The 20,701-nt window shown below is 41.7% G+C and overlaps 1 protein-coding gene across 17 annotated transcripts in view; it reads left to right on the forward strand.

Moving 5' to 3' along the window:
- Window positions 1-20,701, forward strand: part of HIBCH (3-hydroxyisobutyryl-CoA hydrolase) — a 119,083-nt gene that overhangs the window by 18,920 nt on the left and 79,462 nt on the right. For 4 of the 17 annotated variants that reach the window (XM_081579293.1, XM_081579285.1, XM_081579286.1 and 1 more), the window contains exons 1-2: window positions 1,826-1,943; window positions 11,556-11,598. Coding sequence is in view for 7 of the 17 variants with exons in the window: in XM_081579285.1 (XP_081435411.1) it covers window positions 1,909-1,943; window positions 11,556-11,598 (78 nt within the window). In the remaining 10 variants the exon portion in view is untranslated. Of the gene's footprint in view, window positions 1-1,825; window positions 2,217-11,555; window positions 11,599-20,701 lie in introns of those variants that run through there. The other 13 variants (XM_081579297.1, XM_081579289.1, XM_081579288.1 and 10 more) reach the window with 5 other exon arrangements.

A 20,701-nucleotide genomic window follows, 5' to 3' on the forward strand; every position in this document is an offset into this window, starting at 1 on the left:
GATGCCATGATCTTAGTTTTCTGAATGTTGAGCTTTAAGCCAACTTTTTCACTCTCCTCGTTCACTTTCATCAAGAGGCTCTTTAGTTCTTCTTCACTTTCTGCCATAAGGGTGGTGTCATCTGCATATCTGAGGTTATTGATATTTCTCCCAGCAATCTTGATTTCAGCTTCTGCTTCATCCAGCCTGGCATTTCTCATGATGTATTCTGCATATAAGTTAAATAAGCAGGTTGACAATATACAGCCTTGACGTACTCCTTTCCCAAACTGGAACCAGTCTGTTGTTCCATGTCCAGTTCTAACTGTTGCTTCCTGACTGGCATACAGATTTCTCAGGAGGCAGGTCAGGTGGTCTGGTATTCCCATCTCTTGAAAAAATGTTCCACAGTTTATTGTGATCCACACAGTCAAAGACTTTAGCATAGCCAATAAAGCAGAAGTAGGTATTTTTCTGGAACTCTCTTGCTTTTTCGATGATCCAACGGATGTTGGCAATTTGATCTGTGGTTCCTCTGCCTTTTCTAAATCCAGCTTGAACATGTGGAAGTTCGTGGTTCAAGTACTGTTGAAGCCTGGCTTGGAGAATTTTGAGCATTATTTTGATAGCATGTGAGATGAGTGCAATTGTGCCATAGTTTGAGCATCTTTTGGCGTTGCCTTTCTTTGGGATTGCCTTTCTTAAGTCCCAGAGAAGGTGATGTCATAGGGTGATGTCAAATATCAATCTCCCCCAACTGATTAAAAACTGAATTGGAAGTCAGGAGTTCTTTCTTTTGCCCTGTTTGTCCTCTGTTCAATGGGTATTTGGTAATTATATTTGAGGTAAGGAGAGAGGTAATTTTGGACCAAAGCCTTGACAGTATATCCACAGATGTCAACTTGCTGAGACTAACTCCTTCAAATTCCCTCTCTCTGAAATTCTTGAGTTACTCCTTCTTGATAAATATATCAGTGCTTCAGTGGTGATGAAATGTTTGCTGGGGGACATCTGGGTGTATCAGGTCGCAGAGGGCCAATCTTGTGTATCTACGTAACAGTGGATACTAGTGGATGAGTTAAATTTTGGTTTCATTCAAGAGTAGGCTACTTTCTAAGTGCAATTATGCTTTCACTGATAACAGTAACTTAGTTCAGTTGAAGACATATCTATCATCTCTTAAGGAGATAATTCTTATCTGTCATTAAGAAAGAGTGGGGAATTTATAACTTTTCCAAAAAATTGGAAATGTTAGTATCTCAATCCTAATATGAAAGTTCTGCTAATGTTAGGCTAGCAAAAAATTACATAAATGTCCTCTTCTTATCACATTTCATCCATTTGATTCTCAGAATAGAAAGTAAGTTTATATTTTTTTAAAATTAAAAACAAATTTTTTTTGACCCCACCGCCAGGTATGCGGGATCTTAGTCCCCAAACCAGGGGTAAAATTTATGTCCTCTGAAGTGGCTGGCTGCGCAGTGTTAACCACTGGACCGCTAACGAAGTCCTAAGCTTACATTTTTAATTTTAAAAAAGTCCTTAAAGCTCCAGAAAAGTCTCTCCTAGCACTCTTGGAAACTAAGCTAGCTAGACCGCTTGGGCTTTTCCCAACGGAGCCCCTAGCGAGCAATTTCCTCCACGCTCCCTATCAGCCCGCCTCTGCTCTCTGACCACGGCTTCAGCCCCACCTCGACCTCCGTCTCCACCGGGGGCGGGGCCACTCCCCGCCCCACCCACCTCCTTTCTCTGTGAGCCCTGCCCCCCAGCGCGGCCCAGCGGAAACAGCCTGCTCTGGGCCTCTCTAGCCCCCTGGAGGACTTGTCCTCTGTTTCCGGAGGCTCCTGGCGGCAGTAGGCGGGTCTGACGTGAAGAGCCACGCCGAGTGGGCTGCTCTGGCAGGGCTGCCTTAGCTCCGGGGTTTTGGCGATGGGGCTGCAGGAGTTGTGCAGACTCATGTCGAGGTGAGGAAGCGAGCGGCTAAGGACAGCCTCGTCCGTTGCGCTTGCCCGGATGAAAAAGGTCGGGAGTGGGGACTGTCTGGCCTTGAAGTTTCGCGTCGGCTTTGGAGACGCAGCTCTCAGACCCGACTCGCCCGGATCACCCGCCCCCCCCCCAACCTCCTCCGAGGTTCGCCTTATTCCTTCTAGCACCGTCTTCTCAGCATCGCCTTCGTTTTCTGCCTCTCTGGCTCTTAGGCATCCTTGACCCCTGTTCCTTTCCTTCTTTAGAGTTGAGTAAGTTTGGAAGAGACGCAGAGTTTTAACTTGGAGGAATTTTGTGGCATCTTTTGTGCTGCTAACAAACACTCGTGCTTTGCTATGTGTCTCTGTGCTTGTGGTGTGACTATTGTTCAGCTCTGTCGCATGATTCCAGCGTTGGTATAGGTGTCTGAAACTTTGAGCCCTGTGTTACGCACACGCAGCTTGCCTTGGGGAAGTATGTGTGCAAACGTTTAATTTTTGGAAGTGCTGTCAATGCAGCTTGAGCTCAGCTGAGAAAATCTGGTAGCGATCACGAGGCAGGCGGTTAGACTGCAGCAGTCCTGAGACCATTTGCCTGACCCCCGTGCATTACCCGGTAGCAGCTGTGACCGCTTTAAGGGAGATCCAGCTGATTAGCTTGACAGGTGAAATTCCTGGGGTTTTTAACCTTGGTTTTTGCCTTGGGGAAAAGAGATGGGCGTGTTTTTTTTTTGATTTAAGGATAGTTACGGCTTTAGAGTGGGCTTCCTAGATGGCGCTAGTGGTCAGGAACCCACCTGCCTATCCAGGAGACGTAGGAGACCACGGGTTCGATCCCTGGATGGGGAAGAACTCCTGGAGAAGGAAATGGCAACCCACTCCAGCTTCCTTACCTGGAGAATCCCATGGACAGAGAAGCCTGACCGGCTATAGTCCATAGGGTCGCAAAGAGTTGGACACGGCTAAAGAGCCTTAGCATGCACAGCTTTAGAGCAATGTGTCTTGTTTTAACACGGTATCCATGGGCCTGGGGGAGGGGGGGCTTCCCATGAGCCACTAGTGGTGAAGAACTCGTCTGCCAGTGCAGGAGACAAAAGAGACGTGAGTTTGATCCCTGGGTCTGGGAGATCCCCTGGAGGAGGGCATGGCAACCCGCTCCAGTGTTCTTGCCTGGAGCATCCCATGGACAGAGGAGCCTGGTGGGCTTATGGGCCACAGGGTGGCAAAAAGTCGGACACGACTGAAAGGACAGCATGAATGCACGCTGCGGACCTGATGTTCAGTATTTGAAAAAAAAAATAGAGTTGCTTTCCTTCTCCCTGTGTGTTTTTTAAAAAAATTATTGACTTGTTTATTTTTATACCTTGAAATTAGTTGTCCCTGTGACTCTAACTAGCTCACAGAGAGACTTGGCAGATATAAAGAAAATCAGTATATGTAATCACTGCTGCTGCTTTTTTGAAGCTTTGAACAAATACCAAATTGTTTGAGAAACAAATTGGGAAGGCATATTTGTTAACAAAATTAAATGACTTGGGAAAGACTTTGTCATTCCCAGAGTTCAGGTTGGCTTATTCCTCCCCGAGTTGCAAGGTGCACTGATTAGGCAAGTCCCGGACCCATCTGGGGGCTTTGATGAGAGATGCGTTTTCCAGGGGTAGGCCTGGTGTCGGTATTACCCTAGCAAAGCAGAGAACGGAGGCCAGTATCATCCACTCTTTAACATGTAGTCTACAAATGTATTAAGTTATAGAGTGCCAAAGTTTTCTGAGAGGAAGTAGGGTCTCTGTTCTCTGGTTGACATTGTTGTCCAGTCCTTAAAGTCCGGCTACGTTTGGCTTTTCGGCCAGTGTCTTGCTTTCCTACTGTCATTCTTCACTACTTATCTTGCCCTGGTGCCAGTACAGCCCTTGCAATTTGTCATCGTTGCTGTTTCCCAATAAAGTACCTCACTTTGAAGATAACTCTCAAGTTCGTATGACTAACCCTAATTTATCCTGAGCTCTAGTACTATTCACAACCACCTGAATGTCTTCTTTGCACCTCAAATGTACATTTGGACATAACTGCAACCCTTGTTCCACCTTTACAGTTTTAACTTCTTAGTACTATCCATCCTTTTAGATTCCTAAGGTTATCTAAGTTCTCCCACGCTCTCAATCCTTATCTCTTCCTGCTGATTCGAATTTGACCACTCTTCTCATGACCTTATCACGCGTTCATTTTGTGGAAACTTTAGTTATCTCTTGTTCAGTCGCCAAGTCGTGTCTGACTTTTTGCGACCCCCTAGACTGCAGCTCACCATACTTCCCTGTCCTTCACCATCTTCCCGTATTTACTCAAACTCATGTCCATTGAGTCAGTGATGCCATCCAATCAGCTCATCCTCTGTCGTCCCCTTCTCCTCCTGCCCTCAATCTTTCCCAGTATCAGGGTCTTTTATGGTGAGTCAGCTCTTCGCATCAGGTTGCCAGAGGATTGGAGCTTCAGCATCAGTCTTCCAATGAATATTCAGGGTTGATTTACTTTAGGATTGACTGGTTTGATCTCCTTGCTGTCCAAGGGACTCTCAAGAGTCTTCTCCAGCACTACATATGAAAAGCATCAATTCTTCGGCACTCAGCCTTCTTTATGATCCAACTCTCGAATCCGTACGTGACTGCTGATTTCTCTCTCATCTGTTTGCAATTTGAATAGGTTCTGCACATGGCTGCCATATTAATCTTGCTAAAGTTTACTTCAGTGCCATCCATTTCTCTGCTCAGAAGCTTTTAGAGGTTGTCCTCTTATCTATGGAATTAAATAAAAGCTTCCCAGCCTGGGTTTCAAAGATTTGGCCCCAGTTTACTTCATGAATTCAATGGTACTTACTGTTCTGTTACCAGCTCCTGGGAGATAGTATTCTAGGCACTTCTATTATCCAGTGGCCGAACTAGACTACTTGTTCTTATTATTTCTTACTTCAGGTCCTTGAAGTCCAAAGAGATCAGATGAGAAACAGATATTTAAACAAAAGTAATAGTTATCAACTCTGGGGATAAGTGTCTTAAAGGAAAAGAGGACCAGGTTTAGAAGGAATGGGCGATCAGGGAGCCTCTTCAAAGAGACTGATTCCTTAAGTTGTTAGTAATACTCATTCCCTTCTGCATCTCCTCTGTGGTCTGCTGAACTGTATTCTTTTGGTTTGCTTCTTGGTCTACCTCTCTTTACTTCTATGTAGTTGTTTCTGAAGACTCAATACTTGATTCAGTTATGTTTTTTCTATGCTGAAAGTGAAAGTTTTAGTCGCTCAGTCGTGTCCGACTCCCAGAGTTAACTCAAACTCATGTCCATCCAGTCGGTGATACCATCCATCCATCTCATCCTCTGTTGTCCCGTTCTCCTCCTGCCTTCAATCTTTCCCAGCATCAGTGTCTTTTTCAGTGAGTTAGCTCTTTGAATCAGGTGGCCAAAGTATTGGAGCTTCAGCTTCAGCATCAGTCCTTCCATTGAAGGAAGGACCCCATGGACTGTAGCCCCTTTCTATGCTGAGTCACAAACTCAAATGCAGGTGCTCAGATAGAAGCATTGAGTGGTGCTGGCTGGTGGCAGCAGTGAGGATGAGCCGGGAACTAGTGAGCAATGGAGGGGGCTTACCTGGTGGCTCAGCAGTAAGGGATCTGCCTGCCAGTGCAGGAGACGTGAGTTCGATCCTGGGTTGGGAAGTTCCCTGGAGAAAGAAATGGCAATCCACTCCAGTATTCTTGCCTGGGAAATCTCAGAGACAGAGGAGCCTGGTGGGCTACAGTCCCTGGGGCCGCAAAGGGTCAGACATGACTTAGTGACTAAACAACAAGTGAGCAATAGAGAGCCCTCTGTCTCAAGGAGGCAGCTTTTCAGCTTTTTCAGGCAGCTTTTCAGCTTTATCCTGGGTATTGTTGCCATTGTGAAACCTAGGCCCAGGGTTTCCATAACTATCAATATTTCTGGAAAGGCTGGAAAACTGCATTTTTAAGTGAAATCTCTTGATTTTAAAAATCTTTGTCATTTAAAATCCTGGTTACCATACAACACATTTGTAGGCACAGGCAGTCATCAGGCCACAGGTTTCAGCTGCAACTTTGTAATTTATTCCCCATATGCATGTGACTTGTTGACATGTCTTTAGCTAACTTTTCTTTCAAACTCCGGTCTCTTCTCCACTCACTGTTGAATATTTTTACTTATACTGTTACAAACTCAAGAAATTAAAAATGGAATTCATATTTCATCCTACAAACCAACTAGTTTCCTTTCCAAGATTTTCAGTACCTATTTCTCCTGATTCTCCTGGCTTGAAATCTTGGGGTCATTTTTGGCATAATTCTTTTTCTTTTCCGTTGAGTTTTACTTGAAAATAACTCCGTAAATCATGCTTTTGTTTCCACAGTTGCTCTGCATCAGTTCCTGTCTGAATTACTTGGCCTTGGACTTGATCTTCTATTCTATTCACATTCTACTTTGCCTACTTCTGCTGTAATAATCTTCATTAAGCACTATTTTTATTGTATGGTCATCTTAAACAGGTTCACTGAAAGTTAATTTTGTAAGCCCATGTGTGCTTTCTTTTTGATAATCAAAAATCTAAATGATAAGTTTCTCATTCTTCTTAGTTGTTTTTAACCTTAGCATGTATCAGGATCACCCAGAGGGTTTGTTAAAACATAGGTTTCTGAGCCTTTCCGCACAGTGTCTGATGCAGTAGGTGCGGGATGGGGTCAAGTATTTGCATTTCTACCATGTTCCCAGGTAAACTGATGATGTAGGCCCAGGAACCACTTTTGGAACAACTGCTGGAGAAGGCAATGGCACCCCACTCCAGTACTCTTGCCTGGAAAATCCCATGGATGGAGGAGCCTGGTAGGCTGCAGTCCATGGGGCTGCAAAGAGTCGGACACAACTGAGCGACTTCACTTTCACTTTTCACTTTCATGCTTTGGAGAAGGAAATGGCAACCCACTCCAGTGTTCTTGCCTGGAGAATTCCAGGGATGGGGGAGCTTGGTGGGCTGCCATCTATGGGATCGCACAGAATCGGACACGACTGAAGCGACTTAGCAGTAGCAGCAGTTGCTAGCAGCAGAGTTGACCATCATGTGAAGGAAGTAAGCCTTACAAAGTGAATTAGTGAATTAGCAGCAGCTGGGATGTGCACGCCTCTTCCCTTCCACCAGATGGCACTCTTGGAGCCAATAGGAAGCAATATGAAGATCGTAAATTCAGAATTACTTGGAGACTGAACATGCAGATACATTTTTGAGTTATAAAAGTTAATACCAGATATTAAATAATAGTTGAGTATAAGTTGGAACATACAGAAGTAATATGATTATATAGAATCTGGCAGGGAACTTAGTTGTACTTAAGTTTGTTTTCTATTTTGCTTTATAGTAATTGGTCCAGAGATTTTTTTGACCTGTAAATGTGATACACAGTGATTTGAACTGACGTTTTATAGGTTTATATTCAGTTCAGTTCAGTCGCTCAGTCGTGTCCGACTCTTTGCGACCCCATGAATTACAGCATGCCAGGCCTCCCTGTCCATCACCAACTCCTGGAGTTTACCCAAACCCATGTCCATCGAGTCAGTGATGCCATCCAACCATCTCATCCTCTGTCGTCCCCTTTTCCTCCTGCCCCTAATCCTACCCAGCATCAGGGTCTTTTCCAATGAGTCAACTCTTCACATGAGGTGGCCAAAGTATTGGAGTTTCAGCTTCAACATCAGTCCTTCCAATGAACACCCAGGATTGATCTCCTTTAGGATGGATTGATTGGATCTCCTTGCAGTCCAAGGGACTGTCAAGAGTCTTCTCCAACACCACACTTCAAAAGCATCAATTCTTTGGCGCTCAGCTTTCTTCACCGTCCAACTCTCACATCTATACATGACCACTGGAAAAACCATAGCCTTGACTAGATGGACTTTTGTTGGCAAAGTAATGTCTCTGCTTTTAAATATGCTGTCTAGGTTGGCCATAACCTTCCTTCCAAGGAGTAAGCGTCTTTTAATTTCATGGCTGCAATCACCATCAGCAGTGATTTTGGAGCCCCCCAAAAATAAAGTCTCTCACTGTTTCCACTGTTTCCCCATCTATTTCCCATGAAGTGATTGGGCCAGATGCCATGACCTTAGTTTTCTGAACGTTGAGCTTTAAGCCAACTGATTCACTCTCCTCTTTCACTTTCATCAAGAGGCTCTTCAGTTCTTCTTCACTTTCTGCCATGAGGGTGGTGTCATCTGCATATCTGAGGTTATTGATATTTCTCCCGGCAATCTTGATTCCAGCTTGTGTTTCTTCCAGCTGAGCGTTTCTCATGATGTATTCTGCATAGAAGTTAAATAAGCAGGGTGACAATGTACAGCCTTGACGTACTCCTTTTCCTATTTGGAACAAGTCTGTTGTTCCATGTCCAGTTCTAACTGTTGCTTCCTGACCTGCATACAGGTTTCTCAAGAGACAGGTCAGATGGTCTGGTATTCCCATCTCTTTCAGAATTTTCCACAGTTTATTGTGATCCACACAGTCAAAGGCTTTGGCATAGTCAATAAAACAGAAATAGATGTTTTTCTAGAACTCTCTTGCTTTTTCGATGATCCAGCGGATGTTGGCAATTTGATCTCTGGTTCCTCTGCCTTTTCTAAAACCAGCTTGAACATCTGGAAGTTCACGGTTCACGTATTGCTGAAGCCTGGCTTGGAGAATTTTGAGCATTACTTTACTAGCATGTGAGATGAGTGCAATTGTGCGGTAGTTTGAGCATTCTTTGGCATTTCCTGTCTTTGGGATTCGAATGAAAACTGACCTTTTCCAGTCCTGTGGCCACTGCTGAGTTTTCCAAATTTGCTGGCATATCGAGTGCAGCACTTTCACAGCATCATCTTTCAGGATTTGAAATAGCTCAACTGGAATTCCATCACCTCCACTAGCTTTGTTCGTATTGATGCTTTCTAAGGCCCACTTGACTTCACATTCCAGGATGTCTGGCTCTAGGTGAGTGATCACACCATCATGATTATCTGGGTCGTGAAGATCTTTTTTGTACAGTTCTTCTGTGTATTCTTGCCACCTCTTCTTAATATCTTCTGCTTCTGTTAGGTCCATACCATTTCTGTCCTTTATCGAGCCTATCTTTGCATGAAATGTTCCTTTGGTATCTCTAATTTTCTTGAAGAGATCTCTAGTCTTTCCCAATCTGTTGTTTTCCTGTACTTCTTTGCATCGATCGCTGAGGAAAGCTTTCTTATCTCTCCTTGCTATTCTTTGGAACTCTGCATTCAGATGGGAATATCTTTCCTTTTCTCCTTTGCTTTTCGCTTCTCTTCTCTTCCCAGCTATCTGTAAGGCCTCCTCAGACAGCCATTTTGCTTTTTTGCATTTCTTTTCCATGGGGATTGTCTTGATTCCTGTCTCCTGTACAATGTCACGAACCTCTGTCCATAGTTCATCAGGCACTCTGTCTATCAGATCTAGTCCCTTAAATCTATTTGTCACTTCTACTGTATACTCATAAGGGATTTGATCTAGGTCATACCTGAATGGCCTAGTGGTTTTCCCTACTTTCTTCAATTTAAGTCTGAATTTGGCAATAAGCAGTTCATGATCTGAGCCACAGTAACTTTCTTCAAATGAAATAAATTTTTTTTGAGCTTCATTGATTTATTCACCTTTCCCCCTTTAGTGTGGACTTGAATTTTCACTATTGGAATGGTGGAAGAAATTTGGGTTAGTTTCCTTTAAAAAAAATTTTTTTTTATTGAAATATAGTTGCTTTACAATGTTGTGTTAGTTTCTGCTGTACAGCAAAGTACATCATTTATACATATAAACATATTTACTCTTTTATAGAGTTCCTTCCCATTCAAGTCACCACAGATCATTGAGCTAACCCTGTGCTAAATAGGAGGTTCTCATTAGTTATCTCTTTTATATATAGTAGTGCGTATGTCAATCCCAGTGTCTCAATTCGTCCCCCATCCCCGCTGTAGCCATAATATTCTTGGCATCTGCGACTCTATTTCTGTTTTGCTAATAAGTTCATTTGTACCATTTTTCTAGATTCTACATATAAGCAATATTATATGATACTCATTTTCATCTTTCTGACTTTTTCCCCGTCTTTCTGACTTTTAAATAAAACAATTTTTTTGGCCACATCACACAGCACGTGGGATCTTAGCTTCCCAACCAGGTGTGGAACCCACGCCTCCTGCAGTGGAAGCCCAGAGCCTTAATCACTGGACCAACAGGGAAGTCCCAAATAAAATTCTCTCTCATCAATAAAACTGGGATTTGAAACCAGGCCTTGTACTTCTGTTTATTCTTTATGCTACAGGTAGTCCTTCAATTATTACATAAAACTTGCCAGTCTGGCAGCATTAGCCTTGAAGTGGCATTTGGGTACTGGCCATTAAAGAATTCTGGAGAAGGAAATGGCAACCCACTCCAGTATTCTTGCCTGGGAAGTCCCATGGACAGAGAGGCCTGGTGGGCTACAGCCCATGGGGTTGCAAAGAGTCAGACATGACTTAGTGACTAAACAACAACATTAAGGAATTCAGAGTTATTTCGGGGGGACTTCTCTGTGATCAAGTGGCTAAGACTCCTGGATTCCCAATGCAGGGGGCCTGGATTTGATTCCTAATGAGGAAACTAGCTCCCACATGCCTCAACCAAGAACTGGCACAGCCAAATAAATATTAATGAAATAAAAAGGAGTTCAGTGTTATTCTGGATCTAAAGAAATTAGCACTTAATTTTTTTGTTACTTAATTTTTCTTTTTGGAAGTTTTTGAATTAAGTTGAAAAAAATTTTAGAAATGGTGCTTTAGGGTAAGTATAGTTCAGATTTTAAAAGTCTATATGAAATTTATTTTAGAAATACTCCTAAAGCTAGAATCTGTCACTTCAGGTTAATTTTTATGAAGTATTGATTTTAATGACAACTTGTCTGAACTTTGGAATCATTTAGGAGGAGCGTCAAACAAAATATGGGCCCTATTTTGTTGTGTTAGGACACACAATGTCTGTATCCTTTCCAGAATGTCGTATGCTTGGAATCACAATATATAGCCTTTTCAGATTCACTGCTTTTGCTTAGCAGTGTATATTTAAGGTTCTTCTCTGTTTTTTGTTTTTTTATGGAGTTGCGTTGTTTCTTTTTATTGCTGAGTAGTATTTCACTGTGTATATTTACCACAGTTTGTTTATCCGTTCAGTTACTGAAGGACCTCTTTGTTACATCCACGTTTTGGCTAATATGAATAAAGCTATCATCAACATTCACGTGTAGGTGGACATAAGTTTTCAGCTCATTTGGGTAAACACCAAGGAGTGCAATAGCTGGGTCATATGATGAGAGTATGTTTAGTTTTTTAAGAAACTACCAAACTTTCCTTGAAAGTGGCTGTGTTGTTTTGTGTTCATACCACAATGAATGAGAATGAAACTTTTTTTTTTAAACTTTTTGTTCTAACTTTTTGTTTAAACTTTTGTTCAAAGAAGCTAAAGCAAGCATAAGGGAATGTAGTATTTATACATTGAAACATGACTACCCACATTACTGTGTTCATTGTATTCTACATCTGTTTCAGGTTTAATTCGTATAAAAGGACTAATATCATACTGCAGCATTTGGTAAGTTTGGACTTTGTTTTGCTGGCATTATTAGATTATGATGGGTAATTTAAAATGTCATTGTTAAGGAAGTAGAAAAATACTGGCAGATTTTGTTGGCCATGATACACTGTGGCTCCCAATTTTATAGTGTCAAATTTGACACATATAACTTGTAGGAGGTGGCATAAGGTTATAGATAAGAGGATGAATCTTCAGGTCAGAATGCTTAGGTTTAAATAATGGGTCTACTACTTAATCTTGGGCAGATTACTTGATCTCTCTCAGCCTCCTTTATTGATATTTTAAAAAGAGGGATATTAGTATTCACCTTAGAGTGCTTATGAATAATAAATAATTCATTTAAAAATCTAACAGTGCTTGGCATATAATAATCATTTAATACATGTTACCTACTATTGTACTAATAGTACCCTTCCAGAGCTTAGATGGTCTTAGTTTATCATGTTGTAAGGAAGAAATGATTTTTATTCATTTTTGTATATCTCCACTATTGACTGAATCTGTCCCCCCAAATTCATATGTTGAAATCTAATTGCCAGTGTGTTGATATTTGGAGATGGGGCTTTTAAGAGGTGATTAGGTCGGGAAGGCAGAGCTCTCATGAGTGAATCAGCACCTTTATAAGGGAAACACCAGAGAGCTCCCTCCCCTCTTCTGCCTTCTGTGGGAGGATGCAGTGAGAAGACAGCCACTGACTGTGAACTGGGAAGTGAGACCTCACCAGACTCTGAATCTGCAGGCAGCTTGATCTTGACTTCCCAGCCTCCGGAATTGTGAGAGTCAAATGCTGTATAAGCTACACAGTCTCTGGTACTTTTGTTATAGCAGCCTGAATGGGCTAAGACACCCTCTCATACAACCTGACAAGCACCTTGCACATAAAAATGACAAGTCCCTCTGATGTAGCACTTATGGTATGCCAGGTGCTATTCCAAGTACTGATACTTATTATTAATAGTTCAGTTGATTCTCATAGTCATATGGGATAGATAACTATAGACCTGTCATCTGTAGTTCTGAAACCTCAAAATCAGACATTTGTGGATGTTTGTGGTAAATGCATTTGGTGGCTATCTTGCTGTTCACACTGTCCGCAGTGTTTGCTGAACCCAGGGTATTCAAGGCACAAGCTAAGAGACTGGAAGGAGGCTCAAGGAGCCCTAGGAACTGCGGACTCATTTATTCTCTCCCAGCTGGCACGGCAGCCATAACACAGCCTCTCTTCTGGCTGATGCAGCAGCCGTAACATAACCAAAACACAGCTGTGACATAGCCATAGCATAGCCTCACATAACATAACCATGATGTCGCTCCAGTCTAGCCCTGATGCAGCAGCAGCAGCTGGGGCTTTCATGGTGAAGCTCATACAGGTGTACTGCACACACTAGCCTGCGACCAAGTGAGTACCTCATGATGTGCATGCACAGTACCATAAGCAGTCTCAGCTGTTACATACTGTGCAAAGTCATTGTCTACTAGGCTCCAAAATCACTGCAGATGGTGACTGCAGCCGTGAAATTAAAAGACTGTTACTCCTTGGAAGAAAAGCTATGACCAACCTAGACAGCGTATTAAAAAGCAAAGACATTACTTTGCTGACAAAGGTCCATCTAGTCAAAGATATGGTTTTTCCAGTAGTCGCATGTGGATATGGGAGTTGGACCATAAAGAAGGCTGAGTGCCAGAGAATTGATGCTTTTAAACTGTGGTGTTGGAGAAGACTCTTGAGAGTTCCTTGGACTGCAAGGAAATCAAACCAGTCAATCCTAAAGGAAATCAGTCCTGAATATTCATAGGAAGGACTGATGCTGAAGCTGCAATACTTTGGCCACCTGATGTGAAGAATTGTAGAAAAGACTCATTAGAAAAGACCCTGATTCTGGGAAAGATTGAAGGCAGGAAGAGAAGGAGATGACAGAGGATGAGGTGGTTGGATGGCATCACCTACTCAATGGACATGAGTTTGAGCAAGCTCTGGGAGTTGTTGATGGACAGGGAAGCCTGGCGTGCTGCAGTCCATGGGGTCGCAAAGAGTCAGACATGACTGAGTGACTGAACTTAACCTGGAAAGGAGGTCATGGTTCTGCATCTCTTCAGATGGGATTTGTCAAGCTAATGCAAGTTAGTGGGACCTATTAATGAGGTCTTCCTTATATTCATAGGCTGAATGAATGTTTATAATGTTATATTTAAAACTCGTATACAGCATTTAAAATGCAGAAGCTCATTTTTTTCCACATAAGTTTGACCTGGACATGTAAAAAACTTTTTCCTTCAGAAAGTAGTTCTTTTCAGTATGAAGGCATGCTGATTGGACTGCATGAATTGATACTGCACATGTCACTTCCATGACAGCAATCATGTTCGTATTCTGTATGTCCAGATGATATAGAATCAGTATCAACCGATTTATAGTCTATGCCTTTTGAAAAGACATACATTAAATGTTTGCTTTGTGTATGTAAAGAACTTGACAAAGCAGTTAGGAACATTATTATGAAAAAGACAATTCCTGACTAAGAAATGAATAATCTAATTAAAGAGGTAGAAATATATGCGAATAATGTAATGTAAAAAGGCCAGATGAATTAGAGGTGTGAACAAAGATGAGATAGAGTGATATTGACTTTGTATCCAGTGAAAGCTAAGTGGAGAGAAACCATTTATTTGATCTGAGCCTTGAAGCGTGGTTAGGGTTTCAAATGGTTAGAGATGGGAAGTGGTGAGAGTTCATATAGTAACACTAAGAGGTGATTCTATTCTCTATCTGAAGGTGATTTCTATTACAAATGCAGAAATTGAGGTTCTGAGAGAAACTTGTCTGAGGGTGTGTAGTTGTGAGTGGCAAAACTAATGTTTGAGTTTATCTGACTCCAAAATCTGTTTTCTTTCTGTTACACAATATATTTATTCTTGTGCAAAGAACTGTGAGATAGGAGAGTGGAGATTACACTCGGGGCTTTGTGTGTATCCTTGGTAAGGACCAAGGACCTTGTGGGTCTGGCGAATTTACCTGGAATCAGATGTGGAGAGACTTGAAGGCCAGGTCATGTAATCTGGATGTTTTTGAAATTAATGGCCCAAGTCATGGAACATTTCTGCATGGAAGTAACAAGATAGAACTGTGCTTTAGCAAAATTCTCTGAATGCAGTGTGACAAATAAACCATCTGGCAAAAATTCTGAAAGTCTGCCAACAAGGAAAGTTATAATACTGCTGTATGGCTAAGGTAATGAGAATAGAAAGTAATGGATAGGCAGAATCATTTTAGAAATAGTTTCTCTAGTATTTGGTAACTGCTTCCAGTTGTTGGCAGAGAGAGGAAGAGAGCAGTTAGGAATCAAAGATAACACAAACATTGTGTGCTTGCTTAACTGAAAAAATGGTGTTACCTTTACCTGATAGAGGAAACAGAGGAGGAGAGACAGGTGTGTCAGAGAGAGATTTCTTGATAAATGTGGTTTTTAACAAGTTGAGTTTGGGGTGCTGAGTAGGTACTTCTGTAATTGTAGCAGGCATTTGGAATAAAGGGCTGGGGCTGGGGAAAAGTAAAGATACAGATGTAGGTTTGAGTCAGCTGCTTAGAGGTAATAATTGAAGATGGGAAGTAGATGATATAACAAAAGGTATGAGAATAGAGCACAGCGGAGGACAGTTTGAAAGATTCTCTAAACTATTTCCATCTGGAGGAATTTACTGACCCAGTCTGAAGGCAGGAAGGATTGAGGGAAGCTTGAGTAATCCTTTAGCCATTGTTTTTTGATGCTTCTAGTTGTATGTGCTTTGGTGTCATATTTTGTTATGTTAACTTAAATTACATTCTTCAATATTGGCTGGAAATTGATTACATGTCAAAATAAATCATACTCTGCAAAAGGTAGGCTATCTCCCTGGGTATGTCTTTGAGTGCAACCTAGTTCACTGCCAGAGGATATTATATATAGTGAAAGGTATGTGCTTGAAATTTGAGATTTGCTTGTGTTATAGTAGGACTGCATCCATATAATGATGGATTATTCATTCAGCTTATTAAACATTTGTGGGAGACCTGCTGTGTGTCAGGCACTCAATCTTCCTCAAAGGAAAGGCTCGTTTCTCTCAATGTTTATGAAGTCTCTACAGTGTTTTCCAAAATGTAACCTGTAAAATACAAGTCCCAAGAGATAGCTTTTCCATGAAAATTTAAAAGTTCTTTAATCAAGTGAGAAATATCTGCTCATTGTATTTTAAAAGTTTACATTGTGTATTTGCATATTAAAGACTGAAAATCTTATAGCAGTTAAACTTTATATTGGTTTAAGTTTTTCTCAAACTTATTTGCCCATGGGTCATTTTCTCCTTCCACAAAGCAGCAATAATCATCTTTTTGCACACTTTGGGAAATGTTGTTACTGTGGATTTTGCTATAATAGTTCCACGTTCCAGCAGAGGATATTCTAAGTTATTTTTGTCTCAGGGATTTTATTTTGACAGGCTTTACGCACTCAGATCAGCATAGGGCTGTGTGTTGATGGTGTCCATACATTGTAAGAAGTTTCCTTCACATTTCTCCATTGAATGGATGTTCTCCTTATCCCTGCTGTTGTCCTCCCCACCCCCAGATATAGGCTGTATGTGAATTTCATTTCTGACTCTCATTCTCTGTAATCTTTCCTATTATGAGAAATTTCTTTTCATAGAAACCTTTTCTAGGTTTTAACTAAAAGTTAAAGATATTTTTGGAAAAGAGCTTTTTTCCTGCAGAATTAACATATGCATAAAAGACACTAATAGTGAGGACTTCATCCTTTCCCCTTCTTCCCTTTTGCTTGAATGTTTTTGATTAATGCACCAATAGTTCTTTCCAGGTTTTAAGAAGGCCATGAACTTTTCAGATAGGAAAAAGGATCCTTTATTAATTTTATCATTCTAGTGGCTTTTAACAGAAGATTTTGTAATATTCTTTGTTCGAAGTTTGACCCTCTGTAAATGTCCTGCAAAAATACTTCACCTAAGTGCTGGAAAGTCCATGTTTAAAGATATTCCTAGATCACTGTAATAGCAACAGTAAAAAATTAGACACAGTGCTGATCAGTAGAGGACTGACTAAATCAATATCTAGAATGAACAACTGTTAAAAATACGTGGGTAGCATGAGTGTGCAATTGGCAAAATGCATACTAGGAAATATTATAGGTTAAATGCTCTTCTCCCTCCCCTGCAACAAACTGTAGAGAAAACAAAGGGATGGAGGCTGAACCTGAGATTTTAAGACTCAAAAGATACATCCACTTTTAAAAAATGAACAGATGACGTTTATGGATGTATACTTTGTGTTTATCATAAAAACCAAGGCAGTTGTTACTTTTGAAGGGAAGGAGGAGTCTGTGATCGGGCTGGGGCAAGTGAAGCTGGCGAGGTGACAGGGTTTGGGATAGGTTTTAGTCTGGTAACTAGTAGTTAGCCTGTTAGCGTTCCATGGATGCTGGGAAAAGATATGAAACTCTTGAGTTAGAGAACATCATTATTAGTGACCCAGCGAGCAGCATTGAGCTTCAGGTTAGTACTGGCTCGCCTTGCTCCCCAAGCCCCACAGGGGTGGCAAAAGGCCCAAATGAATGAGTTCATATGCAGTGAGTTGCATTACAAGACAATGGTACTGAATTTGGGGGAGCCTGCCAGTTTGTAGTATGCTGTAAGCAAGCTACTCTCTGTCCCAGAGGGACACTTTACCTTTTCTTCAAAGTTTCTCACAGCAAATACAACTCTGAGAAATGACCCAGGGGCAGAGCAGTCAGACTCCTGGATACATGACATATATGGCAATAAAGTGCAGGGAAACCTCAGGACCCGCGGTGGATGGCTTCTCCCGACAGCCAGGCAGGTCACTGCAGATGTATTTAGTTAAAATGAGGTCATACTGGAGTAGGAATTACTGGAGTAATTCAGTATCACTTGTCCTTACGTTGTCCTCGTTGTCGTTCAGTCGCTAAGTCATGTCTGACTCTCTGTGACCCCGTGGACTGCAGCATGCCAGGCTCCTCTGTCCTCCACTTGTCCTTATATAAAGGGAAAGTTTGGAGATACACACAGGAGAATGCCATGTGAATATTGGAGTTATGCTGTGACAAGCCAAGGAATTATCAGAAGCTAGGAGAGAGGCTTAGAATAGGTCCTTCCCTAGTGACTTCAGAGGGGATTTGGTCCTGCTGACACCTTGATCTCAGCCTTCTAGCCTCCACACAGTAAATTTCTGTTTAAGCCTAGACTTAGTCTGTGGTACTTTGTTACAACAGCCCTAGCAAAGGAATACAGTTACTGTGTTACACTTGTCAAAATTAAGAACATTGCAATATTGGTATTAGTATTAATTTTAGACTTTGTTTGGATTTCACCAGTTCTCCCCTTAATTTTCTATTGCAGAATCCAGTCCAGCATATCCCATGGCTTTTCTTGGTCATGTCTTCTTAGTCTTCCGATTTGTGCAGTTTATTAGTCTTTCCTTATTTTTCATGACCATGGCAGTTAGGAGGAACACTGTCCAGGTAGCCTATAGAATAGTCTCTAATCTGGGCTTGCATCTGTTGTTTTTGTTTGTTTTGTAATAACTACCCTGCGGTTAAAAGGTTTTTGGAAAGAATATTACAAGGGAAAGCCCTCCTTCTCATCACATATCCGGGACTATCTGAGGGTTTTGACATATGCCTCAGGCAGTACATGAGATCCTCATGACAGCTGGTGATGCTGACCTTTATCATGTAGTGAAGGTGGTATTTGTCAGTGGCTCAGCTGGTAAAGCATCCACCTGCAATGTGGGAGACCTGGGTTCGATCCCTGGGTTGGAAAGATCCCCTGGAGAAGGGAAAGGCTACCCACTCCAGTATTCTGGCCTGGAGAATTCCATGGACTGTATAGTCCATGGGATCACAAAAAGTTGTACACGACTGAGCAACTTTCACTGCTCTCTGAAGTTACTGTTTTTTTTTCCTTTTTCTGCTCTGTGTTTTGGAAACATGTCCGTAAGTTCAGCCCACACTCAGAAGGTGAGGGGGACTATGCTTTACCTTCTGGAAGGGGCATTTCCATAAATTATTTAGAATTCTTCTATGGGTAAGATCATCTCATCTCTCCCATTGATTTTTTTAAAAAAAATATTTATTCCATTTTTATTTGGCTGCATGGAGTCTTAAGTTGTGATACACAGGATCTTTGATCTTTGTTGTGGCATGCCAGAGTTTTAATTGCAGCTTGTGAACTGTTATTTGCAGCATTTAGTATCTAGTTCCCTAACCAGGTTTGCAAGAAATGTTCCCTTGGTATCTCTAATTTTCTTGAAGAGATCTCTAGTCTTTCCCAGAAATGGTATGGACCTAACAGAAGCAGAAGATATTAAGAAGAAGTGGCAAGAATACACAGAAGAGCTAAACAAAAAAGATCTTCACGACCCAGATAATCATGATGGTGTGATCACTCACCTAGAGCCAGACATCCTGGAATGTGAAGTCAAATGGGCCTTAGGAAGCATCACTATGAACAAAGCTAGTGGAGGTGATGGAATTCCAGTTGAGCTATTTCAAATCCTAAAAGATGATGCTGTGAAAGTGCTGCACTCAATATGCCAGCAAATATGGAAAACTCAGCAGTGGCCACAGGACTGGAAAAGGTCAGTTTTCATTCGAATCCCAAAGAAAGGAAATGCCAAAGAATGCTCAAACTACCGCACAATTGCACTCATCTCACACGCTAGCAAAGTAATGCTCAAAATTCTCAAATGCTCAAAAAGCCTGTTCCCAGGCTTCAACAGTACATGAACGGAGAACTTCAGATGTTCAAGCTGGATTTAGAAAAGGCAGAGGAACCAGCAGTCAAATTGCCAACATCTGTTGGATCATCGAAAAAGCAAGAGAGTTCCAGAAAAACATCTCCTTTGCTTTCTTGTCTATGCTAAAACCTTTGACTGTGTGGATCACAACAAACTTCAGAAAATTCTTCAAGAGATGGGAATACCAGACCACCTGACCTGCCTCCTGAGAAATCTGTATGCAGGTCAAGAAGCAACAGTTAGAACTGGACATGGAACAATGGACTGGTTCCAAATCAGGAAAGGAGTACATCAGGGCTGTATATTGTCACCCTGCTTATTTAACTTCTATGCAGAGTACATCGTGCAAAATGCTGGGCTGGATGAAGCACAAGCTGGAATCAAGATTACTAGGAGAAATATCAATAATCTTGGACCTGCGGATGACACCACCCTTAAGACAGAAAGCAAAAAGGAACTAAAGAGCCTCTTCGTGAAAGTGAAAGAGGAGAGTGAAAAAGCTGGCTTAAAACTCAACATTCAAAAAATGAAGATCATGGCATCCTGTCCCATCACTTCCTGACAAATAGATGGGGAAACAATGGAAATAGAGATTCTATTTTGGGGGGGCTCCAAAATCACTGTACATGGTGACTGCAACCATGAAATTAAAAGACACTTGCTCCTTGGGAAAAAACTGTGACCAACCTAGATAGCATATTAAAAAGCAGAAACATTACTTTGCCAACAAAGGTCTGTCTAGTCAAGGCTATGGTTTTTCCAGTAGTCATGTATGGATGTGAGAGTTGGACTGTAAAGAAAGCTGAGTGCTGAAGAAGTGATGCTTTTGAACTGTGGTGTTGGAGAAGACTCTTGAGAGTCCCTTGGACTGCAAGGATATCAAACCAGTCAATCCAAAAGGAAATCAGTCCTGAATATTTATTGGAAGGACTGATGCTGAAGCTAAAGCTCCAATACTTTGGCAACCTGATGGGAAGAACTGACTCTTTAGAAAAGACTCTGATGCTGGGAAAGATTGAAGGCAGGAGAAGGGGACGACAGAGGATGAGATGATTGGATGGCATCACTGACTTGATGGGCATGAGTTTGAGCAAGCTCTGGGAGCTGGTGATGGACAGGGAAGCCTGGCATGCTGCAGGCATTGGGTTGCAAAGAGTCGGACATGACTGAGCAACTGAACTGAACTGATGTCCCCGACCAGGGGTCAAGCCTGGGCCCCCTGTCTTCTGAGCTTGGAACTTATCCACTAGACCATCAAAGAAGTACCTCCCTCATTGACTTATGTATTTATAGTAGTGT

Source organism: Giraffa tippelskirchi, chromosome 3 (assembly GCF_054371585.1).
Source record: "Giraffa tippelskirchi isolate mGirTip1 chromosome 3, T2T-mGirTip1v1.2.pri, whole genome shotgun sequence".
In the NCBI taxonomy this organism is placed as follows: Eukaryota; Metazoa; Chordata; class Mammalia; order Artiodactyla; family Giraffidae; genus Giraffa; species Giraffa tippelskirchi.